The sequence below is a fragment of the Rhopalosiphum padi genome, chromosome 4 (genome assembly GCF_020882245.1).
Source record: "Rhopalosiphum padi isolate XX-2018 chromosome 4, ASM2088224v1, whole genome shotgun sequence".
Taxonomy (NCBI): Eukaryota; Metazoa; Arthropoda; class Insecta; order Hemiptera; family Aphididae; genus Rhopalosiphum; species Rhopalosiphum padi.
Window position 1 is genome coordinate 4,699,743 of NC_083600.1, and position 12,913 is coordinate 4,712,655.

The following is a 12,913-nucleotide window of genomic DNA, read 5'->3' on the forward strand; positions in this document are numbered from 1 at the left end:
ATCACAAAATCTATGCACTTATTACGTTCTAAAGTAAATAATTTGTCACTGAACATGTTTTTCTTTTACTATTTTTGTATTATAACTTATAAGGTTATCTATTATATATGTGACTGGTGAGTAAAATGAAATACTTGGTGGCCGGTGTTTTATATATCCTAGTTACATACAGAAACGTTGGTAATTTGTTGATGGAATTTCACTGACTGTTGGCACATGAAGGTTACACGTAAGATGTCATTAGTCATGGCCCATGGTACTCTAGCCATCAAGCATAGAATGACGTTACAGAAAGCTTAAATTGTTTTAATATTTAATGATTTAGTGACACCATGTTACTGTTTAGTGATTAGGCTAGGTTATAGGTATTATGCTTATATAAAAAAAAAGAATATATATTTATGATTTCAATTACTTTTAATATTTGATCTACACAAATTAATTTAAAAAAAACAATATTTATTATCTTATAAAACCTTCCTCTAAATTATTTCTTACTAATCAATAATTATACTGTAATATATAATACTTATTCAGTATATTAATGTAACATAGTAACACAGTAGATTATCGTAGGTATTTATTTTCCAATTTATTATTACATTAATTGCTTGTCCGTATTTTTTACATTACATTATTTTTTAATGATTAATGACTATATTTTGTAATGTGCTTACATTTTATAATTTTCATTCTGAAATGCGCATACATGTCGTTTGTTTGTTAAGTTTTTAGGAATGACTAATTATTAGTAATTAGTAAATTAAGTATTTAATTTGTCATCAGACGACCTACAATGAACAATTAAGTACTCGTATATTATTATCAAAATAGTCCATGTAATATATATTTTAGATACGTTTGAATTAATATATATTAAACAATTTGATAGTTAAATATATTCTTGATTAATTTCAATATCTTTGAGAATTTATGATATTGTAAGTTGTAACTATATATTTAATATGACGTGTTATTTAAATTGAAATAAGTATTTTAAACAATCATAGTTTTTTTAGTTATACAATTAAGTCATTAATTCAGTTAATATATCAAATAAATAAATACCTTCCTATTTATTATCATATTTTATTTAATTTTGGCACTACTCAACTCATGTTATAATGTCTATTATAATCTATATATCATTAGGGAAACGCGCAGACACCCCCATTGGTATTTATAAGTGAAAGTGATATTCATATTCGGATATACTCCATATACTTGTCGTATTAATTGCACGTGCATTGACAATAATTATTACAGAAGTGGGTGCTATATTTTTTTCTACTTTCGCGATGAGACGTATTTCCATGATGGCCAATTTCATTTCACTTTTTGAACCTGTTTTTTTTTTAACGCTGTGTGTTGGCTAGTATAAACTAGCTGCAGCAGTCGTCCTTCTGCGGTCTTCAGCTCCGGGCCAAATTCAACCGGACGACACGTAAACGGTAAACATAAAGGAAGTAAACACTGCCCGTGAAAGTCTTAGTGTCAATGATTAATTTACATACTTAGATTTTGTAAAATGGTTCAAATATTGTATGTCAAATTATCATTTTTTTCTCTAATTCAAACGATCCTTGTTAAAACTTATCGGCCTAAGATATTATGTTTGTTTTCATTAGCATACATTACGTAATTTTGCTAGTTTGTATCCTTGAGTACAAGATCACGTCTATGATATTTAAGGTTTAAACAATTTAAACTTTAAATACATAACTAATAACTATACCGAGATAGACATTTTCTACGTTTTAAATAACATCATGTTAATTTAAAAGAACGAGATTAAAATATAAAATGTACATGTAATATTATGAAGATTACACAATAATTCTCAAAAAGTGATGTTTATTAGATATATTGTGATGTACAAAAAATATAATAATTTTGAAAATGGTTTTATAAAGAAAACAAGGTTGCCGACCCCATAACTAAATAAGAGGTATCTATAGTAAATAATTATATTCTAGTTGAATATATTTATCCATATATTTTCACTTTTTTGAAAACATTTTTTGACTGAGCAAAGAAAAAAAAAGTAAAATTAATTATAGGTAAACGTGTGTAGTACGTCAGTATGTATCAAAGATAACGTATCGAACATTTCTTATTATAAGCCCCTCCATTCATTATAAACATCATGTTAGCATTATATATTTACATCAATACTAATTATATTATTCATGAAAGTTTCTTTCTAAATTTAAAACAGTTTAGTCATACAAGTATAATGTATAAAGGTAGGTGGTTTAATTTTTCATATCATTATTAGATATTCATTATAAAATGGTTTTTAACATTTATTTTAAGAGGATTATAGAAACTTGGAGATTTATGTTTTATTTATTTAAATTTATTAAATTAAATATGTTTTAAGGTAATGCAAATCTATTGCTAAAATAAATTAAAATAATTTGAATATTTAATACTTAACACAGTTTTATACCATAAAAATTACAACTAAATTAAAATATATTTAGTACTCTATAAATTCTATTATTCTGAGAAAAATTATAAAATCAGGGATATGTGCAGATATATTTTGATATACTAATGTAACTAAATGTAAGATGTTTATTTATTCCATGATATATATGTTACGAACTTATGAAATTGATTCATATTATCTATTACGTTTTGTTTCAAATTCGATGTTTGTTTACCGAATACTTGTTTATTTAATTACATTAAATATTAATGTAAGTGGGATTTTGATTGAAAATTATTATAGTCTAGCGACCACATGAATATATAGCTAGTCACGAATTCACGATTTCATACCAAGAGCTATAATATAAAAACTCTATCAAGTTTAGATTTTTAGAAAATGTAAAATAAATATGATAATCATTATTTTTATTATTCTATGTTTACACTACCTCTTAAAAACAAAATTATATAAGTGTTAAGTTATTTTTAATTTTCTACCAAACAAAAAAGTAGTGAAAACAAACTATTTAACAATATTTTTGAAAAGATATTAGAATTAAAAATGAATTATATTTATTAAATAAATATCTTATGGAATCATCAACCTTAGATTCTTATATAAATTTGTTATGCTAATTATACAAATTAAATATCTGAGTTTATATTATATACTTAATTTCCACGCTACAATGATGATACGTTATTATTGATATAATTGTCATAGTAATTTATAATTTGTTATTCTTACTATTTATTCATACATACATATTATTTTTTTTACATAATAATATAACAGTAAACTATTAATCATTAACAACAAAATTAGAATATAACTTCCGTAATAAAAATATTATTATTACTACTAAAATTTATTTTAAAAATATTAGGAAAAGTAATTTAATTCTTATTGACTATTATAATATTCTGAAATATATTTCAGAATTAACTTACATTAGTAAATTTCAATTTATTAGCTCATTAGGTTTAGTGACCATTTTAATTCTGTGTAAATAATTAGATTTACTGTTAGAAACATGAACGAAGAAACTACTCATTATGAAACAAGTATATTAGACATACCATTAAGAAGTTGTTCAACTCTACAGGATACAAGTATAAAACCACGTATTAAAGTAACAGTAACTAACCTTTTACAAAAATATATAGACAATAATATTGGATAAACATTTATGAGTTAATTACATATTTTGTTTATAGGCAAATATTAAAATACATTTGTATCTTGAGTTGTTTTTGTTTTTAACTTTAAGATTACTAAAGAATATTATAACAGTTATTATCTAATGCAATTCCTATAATTTTCTTCGATATCTTATGAATAATATCTTAATTTATTTATTTTTACAGTATTGTTGAATTCATTGTACTTGTAATTCTATTTTTAAAACCAAACAATTATTTGAACTCAATCACTCATATCAAAAATTTAAAATACAGGTTTTCCTTTTTTTACTTTCAAAATCAGTAAAATATTATTATTTACTATTCAGTATCAGTTTTTACGAATAGACGATAGTACCTGTTTATTTTTTTTATGGATGATTATGATATATTTCATCATTATTCTGAATTAACATAATACAAAGATGTATAATACACTTATTTCAGGAATTTAAAAAGTTTTGCAAGAGGAAACTGGAAAATATATAAAAAATATAATATATAATATATCGTAATCGAAACATTTACAAATATACTTTAAACAATACTTTTTGGTTGGAAAAAATATTACCAAAATAAAATCCATTTCCGTGATATACGTCGAAACGCACATAGTACAAATTATTACATTTTTAATGAGGACAATATATTTTTTTCTCGCCAAAAATTAAGTATAAAATATTTTACGTTCATTTCATTGAAAAAATATTCAAATGTACTAAACATGAAACATCAACATAATATAAAACACTTATATTTCTAAACTCATCGAATGAATAGAAACAATATTATATATTGTATAATTGTTATATGTTATGTTCGTGAACACTATATTGCTCGATAGGTCGTAAATTTTTATGACTCCCGTCAACTATAGACGCATTGTATACTCAGACGTGAACACGAACTTATAGTGTTTATAATCATACACAATGGTCTAGCGTAACAAAATAATGCATAAATATTTTAATTTCAAATATTTAATAAGGATACACAACATTAATATTAGTTCGCGCGATATTGAGCGTAACATATGTAGTTATGTATAGGACGTAGGTATACCTACATAACTATATAGCTATAATAAATTGTATAATGCATAGTATATAGGTACAGACTATCGTCTATATGTCTAAAATAATGTTTTTTTAATATTTATTACATATTGAGAATATTAATAATAATAATTGTCAAAATTATCATCTACACGATTAGAGAAAGGTAACTACATTAAAAAAATTAATTATCAACACATTAAGTATTAAGGAATATGTATATTAACGTGTACATCGCGCCAATACTTGTCGAATATCAACGGCAGTCGTATAGTCCTATCGTGTCAACACTGCATCCGGCAGGATCTACTAAATAATCGTAATTTACCAAACGTACCTATATAGGTAACATTAATATTTGAGTAGTATGATGGGAAGTAAGATTTTATGATATATACTACCGGCTCTCTTTTTTTTCAATCATAAATTAATTCAAATAAATTAACACACTTACTAAGTCCTAAATACTTAACTATGAGTAAGTTACGAAAAAAAAAATACAGGAAATATATTTATAATTTATTTATTAGAAATGTACAAGTGACTGCGAACAGTAACAGTTTACTCTAAATTTTATTTTTATAACTAATATATTCTATATTTACATAAATATTTATTTAACACGTATTTTTTTTTAATAAACAGATGTTTATGTATGTATGTTATTAGTGTTATTACCTACTAAAATTAAGATTTAGGGGAGGTGAAATTTTTCATATTTATATTGTTTACCCTAAATACTTTTTATGCTTATTGGACTTAAAGTCAGCGAATGTCCCTACGTTATACACGATACACTTAATACTGATTTAGTGAATCAGTGAGATTTAAATGATACGAAATATTACAGCAGCTAGGAAGTTACCTCATTTTATAATTAAATAGATGTGTCTGTATATTAAATAACTTTTCTAAACATTATTTTTTTTTCAAGATCAACTAAACAATTGCTTCACAATTGACACAAAAAATGAAATCGTAAAAAAATATCCATTCATTGTGTCTGTCGTGTTTAGCGTATACCTATTATATAATATAACATAATATATCTACATAATAAATACTGCAATAAGTTATTAATTATGCATTTTTAAGCACTTTTTTTACGATTATCATAATATCATGATGAATTCTTTAAAAGACATTTTTGTAATAATAGAAGACCTTCAAAAAAATCTTCGTGACCTTAATAATAAATTGGTAATATTTCGCTAATACTTATTTGTAAAATTATTTTAATATTAAAAAAACAATAATGAATATTAACAATTTAAAATATACTATATGAAGTTAAATCATTTTATACATTTTCTATTAATATAAGTACAATATTATACTTTATGTATATAGAAATATTATCATATTATCACCTATTTAATATTGATAATTATTATAATTTATACATTTACAATGAATAAGAAAATATTATTCGTTGTTCACCGATATAATTGTTTAAATAAGTTCAATAAATAGCTATAAGGTTACAAATTGTCATATTGTTAAGCAAAACAAAAATTATAATTAAAATAAGCAGTTTATATAACATGTATCAACAGTAACATTATATCAAGATTTATTTCCTAATAATCGTTTAAAAATACTTATTAATCACAATATTGTGTTGTTTAAAAAAAAAAATTCTTATTGTTATGAGGTAGGTGCCTCATATTGTTCCTAAATTGGTCTTAGAAAACCGAGGATTCAGGCCATGGCCTTTGCTTTTCTTATGAATATGTAATCTATTACGAATATCAAAATTAATTAATCTAATATAATAATATACTCAGAATAAAAATGTATGTATAGTACATACCTATATGCGCGTAATAAATATACCTGTTTATAGGTTGAGAACTTAGAGCGCTTTGAAAACCCCACGGTGAAATAAACGTAATAAAACCCATGGACTTTTTTAGCAAAACAGTAATAGGTGCAGTTTGCGTACATTTATACGCTCTCAGATATTGGAGCATGTCAAAAACGCACACACGAGACTCGTTCATCATTCAGTTCGTATATTGTCTTTTAAATGTCTGTTGCATCACGCCATCACGTGCCACACGCGTAGACCTCTGTGGCGCTGTATGCCCGAAATTGGAATGACTCGACCTGTTACGGTTCTTTTATATGCATAATACACATACTAAAGTCTTCCTGTGGTTTAATCAGATGATTTATACGCAATCTTGTGACTTAATAGTCTTTGCGACCTTGCTAATAAAAATGATAACAATATCAATAACGTCGTCGGTTATTGTAATACGTTTGCAATAGGTATAACAGCTCTCTTTCGCGTGGTCTATTTGGTCTTAACATTCACGCAACTCGTCGCCATGATATTATTACATATACGTGTACACGAACACATAATTATTCAAATTTCTAACAGTTTACGATTTTCGATTGTTCGTTATCAGTTATCACTTCATCGGTTATTATATAAATCAAATAGAAACGTATTCACGTGGGGGCGTTTGTCCAATTACGCGGGAAAATCATAAAAATACGCCTCTGCGGATTAGGATTTATGCAATACATAAAATGCGATACGATAGGTGTATACCTACTCGTTTATAGCTAAACCAACTCTTTTTATAACCCGGGCATAGTTTTTACTATTGTACCCGTATAATATTTATCTACAAAATTGTATACCGTTAACCTACATGATCACCTCCGTACACATATATGTAGTGACTTCTGCAGACATTCACAACTGTCATCTGCAATATCGACTATTATTATACCGTGATATTATGAACGTTCAGAGATTGTCCAATAAGAAGAATCCAAAATATTAGAATAAAAATTGATTTATTATGTAAAAAAAAATATGTAATATAATAATATTTTTATTATATTCGTTGTAATTTTACGAAAATTCACAATATAACTAATAAATATATAAAATCAAGGATATTTCAGCAGTGTTAGGTGTCGTATAATATAATAAAGGGATCGTTGATTCACAGCTGTATATTATATTATATACACGTTATTTCTTGTCCTGGTAACTCTGGTATTGGTTTAATGCTCGTGCATGATGTGATATGCTTCAGGTGTAGCTCACGGGTAATAAGCGTACGGTGAAGCGAAAGTCTTGGAGACGTACGGGTAAGTAGCGTAAGACGACACGGCGCCGTACGGGTGATGAGAAGCGACGTACGGCGCGGCAGCGTACGGGGAAGCGACATAGGGCGAAGCCACGTACGGTGATGCTGCGTACGGCGAAGCAACGTACGGTGAGGCCACGTACGGTGAGGCCACGTATGGTGATGCGGCGTACGGGGCGGCCAGGTAGGGCGAAGCGAACAGGCCACGCTTGTTGCGGTCTCCGGCGGCGGCAGGGGCGGCCGATTGAGACGACTGTTTTGCGGACTGTTCGGCGGCGTAGGCAGAGACGAAGCACATGGCGACGGCGAGTAGAGCGAAAGATACCTGTGGAAACACAATGAATTAGACGCGATTCTGACACGTTTTAAAGTCCGTAAAAACGTAAATCATATGCCATTGCAACAAAGGTCCAGCTCATTGCAATGTGCGTAAGAAAAACAAAATATGTGTCTCGTCCAAACATGGATATGGCCATATGGGTTATGGTCTTATGGACGTATCGAAGGGATTTTTCTTACGTTCATTTAGACATACGATATTACAATAAATCGATTAGGATAGTTTTGACACACGATAAATTATACATTTTTAATAAGAAATTTGTTCAACTAGCACATAATTACAAATATTACAATATTATAAAAATGGATAAAAATCTAAAAAAAACCAAAAAGATCGAAATCGGTTCATACGTTAATAAAAACAATATCTCTATATATTTTTTTTAATTCAAGCCTATACAGTTTGATTTTTTACAATTTAACTCAAAAATAATCGTTTTATATAATTTCTTCATTATTTGATAGGATTCTGCATCAATATTTTACTTAAAAACATTTATCTTACACTAACACGCTCGTTTTATTTTTTGAGTGCAGTATAAAATCTACCTATACTAAAGGAATATACGTGGAAATTAACACTTACTTGGAATTGCATTTTGATTATGTTCGTTGTTAGTTGGTTGTTGTTTGGAAGTATGACTTGAGAAGCTCGTATGTCCACTAGAGTCAAATGATGAACTGATTGACCTAAGTCCAATCGGTCGTTTTATATAGTAACATTCGACCATGTAACGCCCAATTGTCATTCAGAGTACAATATTCCTCGTCCTAGTTACCACACATCAGTTTTGATGCCAAATAAAATAACAATTGAATTATAATGTTTTTATACAGTAGGTAGCACAATTGGTTTTTTTTCTATTCTGCTTTATAATCACCACCCTTTTCAGTATATACTTAACGCTTATATTTGCCAAAAATATCCTTAAGTATCCTTGACGACGAAGAGGGTTTTGTAACTTCTATATATGGATGACCCTACAGTCTATACATCGTCGTTTATTAAAAATTGTTATTTATTATTTGAATGAATTATGCATATATATTATGACAATACACATACATTATCAATGTATGAAATAAATTGTATATAGGCCTTGATCATAGTATTATAGTTGACCTCAGTACTGGATTTTACTCGGTTGTCGGAAACTAAATCAACTACTGCCTACGAAGACATGCGAGACGAATGTAAATCATCAAATCGAAAAAAGTTCCTACAATATTTTATAAAAAAATTAATCGTTTCTAAAAAAAAATTGTATTGTATACTAAAAATTAAATATACAATACATTCCTTATCAACAATGCAATTAACAAAAATAAATAGAAACAAATTAGTGTTTAATACTTATACATATTATGATGGTATATCTTTTTTTTACGCATTAGATAATTTAATTAAATTTAGGCCTTTATTTAATTGGTTTATAATAAAGCATGAATAAATTATTTTTATTATTTGAAATTATTGCATTGGTAGTTAAATTAATATTTATAGGTACCTAATGATATTGTTATACCAACATATTATTTTTTTTTATTTAGTACTTATACTGTTAGATTTTAAGTCACATAATTTAATTTGTTTGAAATATTCATTAAATATATTAAATAATGTTACATAAATATGCAATACTAGCTGTCCCGTCACGGCTATTATAATTTTGGCTTATATTAGAGAATTAAAATTGTTTAATACACATAAAAGTTATTTTCAGTAGAAAATACCCATTTTATAGGAAACGATTGTTTTACTATAGTACTATTATAAGTTTACATTTTGTTAAAAATATTTCATATGATGTTTACATAATATATTCAGATGTTTTCATATTGGCCATGTTAAATATTAATTTATATTTCCACTAATTGGTAAATTTATACTATGATGTTTTCGTGTGTCCATGATATCATTGATATCTTATATACCTACTTGAGTTAAATAAGAGTTGTTGTATTATTTTTTACTAACATAAATTAAATCATTACACTTTTACTATTACAAACTACAATTTTTTTTAATACGTATTATGTAACATATAAATATTGAATTCGCCGAAGTAGGTACCTATACCATATACCAGGGATGGGCAACTGAAAGTTATTAGAGGGCCAATTTTTAGAAAATTAAAATTTAGCCGGGTACGTCCCACGGGCCGCTATAGTTGCTATACATAATAAAAACTAATATTAATGTAGCAATGTTCAATTGCCATGCAGGAAAAGGTTCTTTTTATCTAAAATTTAAAAAAAAATTAATCAGTAATATAAGTACGTAATTAATATACATAGGCATATATTTTAATTATATTATATTATTTATTAAATAATATGTTACTACTAGGTGAATTACTTATACATATTATGTAAATGTTTTGCATTATATATAATATTATTACACAAATTTATTTTTAAGAAACAAGCTGGCTTACTGCCACTAGGAATTGAGTACAATATATATTACAACTTACATATTATCTATATATTATTATATAGTATTATTAGTGTTCAATATCTTAGAATGTTAAGGTGTATTGGTGTTGGATGTGTATTTTGTGTTTCTAGACACAAAACTCAGTGAATTCTATGTGATTATAATTTACCTACCTATATTCTTTTGGTTATCATTTTTTGTGATTATTTTGTATAATAAACTAAATAAGTACCCAATATCATTTCAGACCTTTAAGTTATTATTTATTTTTATCAGTTTATCACCATAAAATTTAATAACATTTACTTAATTACGTTTACCCATTACTATAGTATATATTTACATAATATATTATTATAACAGTGTAAACATTTAATATAATTTGTATATTATTAAATTATGAAGAATATTTTGCTTCTTTTTCGTTTTTATTTTTTTTATGAAGAAAACATTTAGTTGTAAGTTTATAACATTGATTAACTATATTTTCCCATATTGCACAATATTAAAATATATGGTACTTCTATGTTATCCCGACTACCAAAATATTTTTAAGATTACCTAACCTATCTCCGTATTCCTCCGTATAGGAAACTGTTTATAAATGTATATTCCCACGTTGTAATCTATATATTATCGTAATGTTAAAAGTACAATATTCAATTTTGTTTTCGATGTACAATTTACTACAAACCAATTAGTTTAGGTATTTTAACCATTTTATGCCGGTGTTTATTTCGTTAGTCAGTCGACAGTCGTCCTATTATCTATATTAATCTACGTCTAGTCAATATGAATTTTTTTAATTCACTCAGACGATTGAACGCCTTTGGGGATCGGCATAGTGGTGAAACAAAAAACATAGGTGAAGAGCTTGCCATCATTTGGATTCATACCTGACCGAATTTGTTTTGCGACAAAATCTTGCAAACAATCCACCATTTAACAAAATTTTAATGGATATTAAAACCTATTTCCCGCCTAAAAAAAATATCAAACCTAACTAAATGTTTTATACTATTATATATTTTTTTACTAGATGTTTTATACTATTACATCCATTCATTATTTTTATTAAATACATTTTATATCGTGTTTCAGAATAGGTTGAAATATATACTTTTTTATTATTTAATAAATTGCGGTTGTCGAGATGACACGGGTGATCATAATAGATTATGACGATTATGTAGTCTTGGAAATATTTTGGTATAGTCGAGATAACACGGTTGTGAACCTAAGGTAGTCGAGATAACACAGAATTATCAAATATATACATATATATATCTATAAATTTAAATCATAATTGTGTTATATTTGTTGTACATTTATACTTATTTTATATTTAGTATTATAATTAATTAAACTCAGGTTTAAGAAATTGATTGATATAAAAAATCATAGTTAAATTGTCCAACTAAACTATAAAATTAAAAAAATATTGGTAGAATGAAAATTAAATTGCTCCTTAAATTTTTAAATAATATTTTTTTCATATAAACATACTATTTATCCATTATTACAATATTTTAACGAAGGAAAAACTAAATTCAATGACCCCGCTGACAAAGCGACAAAACATCTTTAATTTATCTACACACCAGTGCACACTGTGAACAGTGCTTCTGTTGTTACTGTTAAGTTAATAATATGTCCTTCATTCCTTCAATAATATTAATTTAGTATTTATTTTTTTTCTCTTAAAAACAGCATGCCTAATTTATTTTATATTTTTTAAGTTGATAAATAAATAAACTTTAATATTTACATGATAGCTCTGCAAAATCAACATTTTCGATTTATCATGCATATTATAAATGAATAAAATCTGAACAGCTATAATTAAAAATTATATTAATTCAATCATAAACCAATAAGAATCAATAACCAACAATGTTTATTATTTACCTCTACTATTTACATTTCTCGAACCAAATCAAAATAGCTAAAATCATTGGAGAAAAATATCGTTATTGTTTATTTAAATGTAGGTACGTTAATTTTGTCGAGAACTTAACTTTCAAATGTATAATTGATAATTTTAATAACACCTTTTTATGTATGTTAAAGATTCGTTTCGGATTAATCAGTTATTTTTATTAACGATTTTAACCCCGAAAACAATACGTTTTCAATATTCTATTCTAAGTATTCTGACGTCGCCAATCAATTATTTAACGTTTTTCCATGAGAATACCTATCTAACTATCTATCTAACTCTATATCTATTTTGAGAATATAGAACCACAGAATAGAACGTTTTGGATTTTAACCTCAGACCTCTCAATTATAAAAACAACTCATATGAAGAAACTCAAGAAACTCAAATTACAAATTTTCGAACG

General features: G+C 26.3%; 1 protein-coding gene across 1 annotated transcript; it reads right to left on the bottom strand.

Annotated features, from left to right (window-relative positions):
• Positions 1-7,468: 7,468 nt before the first annotated feature.
• LOC132930583 (serine/arginine-rich splicing factor 8-like) lies at positions 7,469-8,873 on the bottom strand. Its single transcript, XM_060996523.1, has 2 exons — positions 8,715-8,873; positions 7,469-8,111 (listed from the first exon to the last, which is right to left on the bottom strand). Exons 1-2 carry the CDS (start codon positions 8,724-8,726, stop codon positions 7,740-7,742), a joined length of 384 nt encoding a protein of 127 aa, XP_060852506.1. The 5' UTR covers positions 8,727-8,873; the 3' UTR covers positions 7,469-7,739.
• Positions 8,874-12,913: the final 4,040 nt, after the last annotated feature.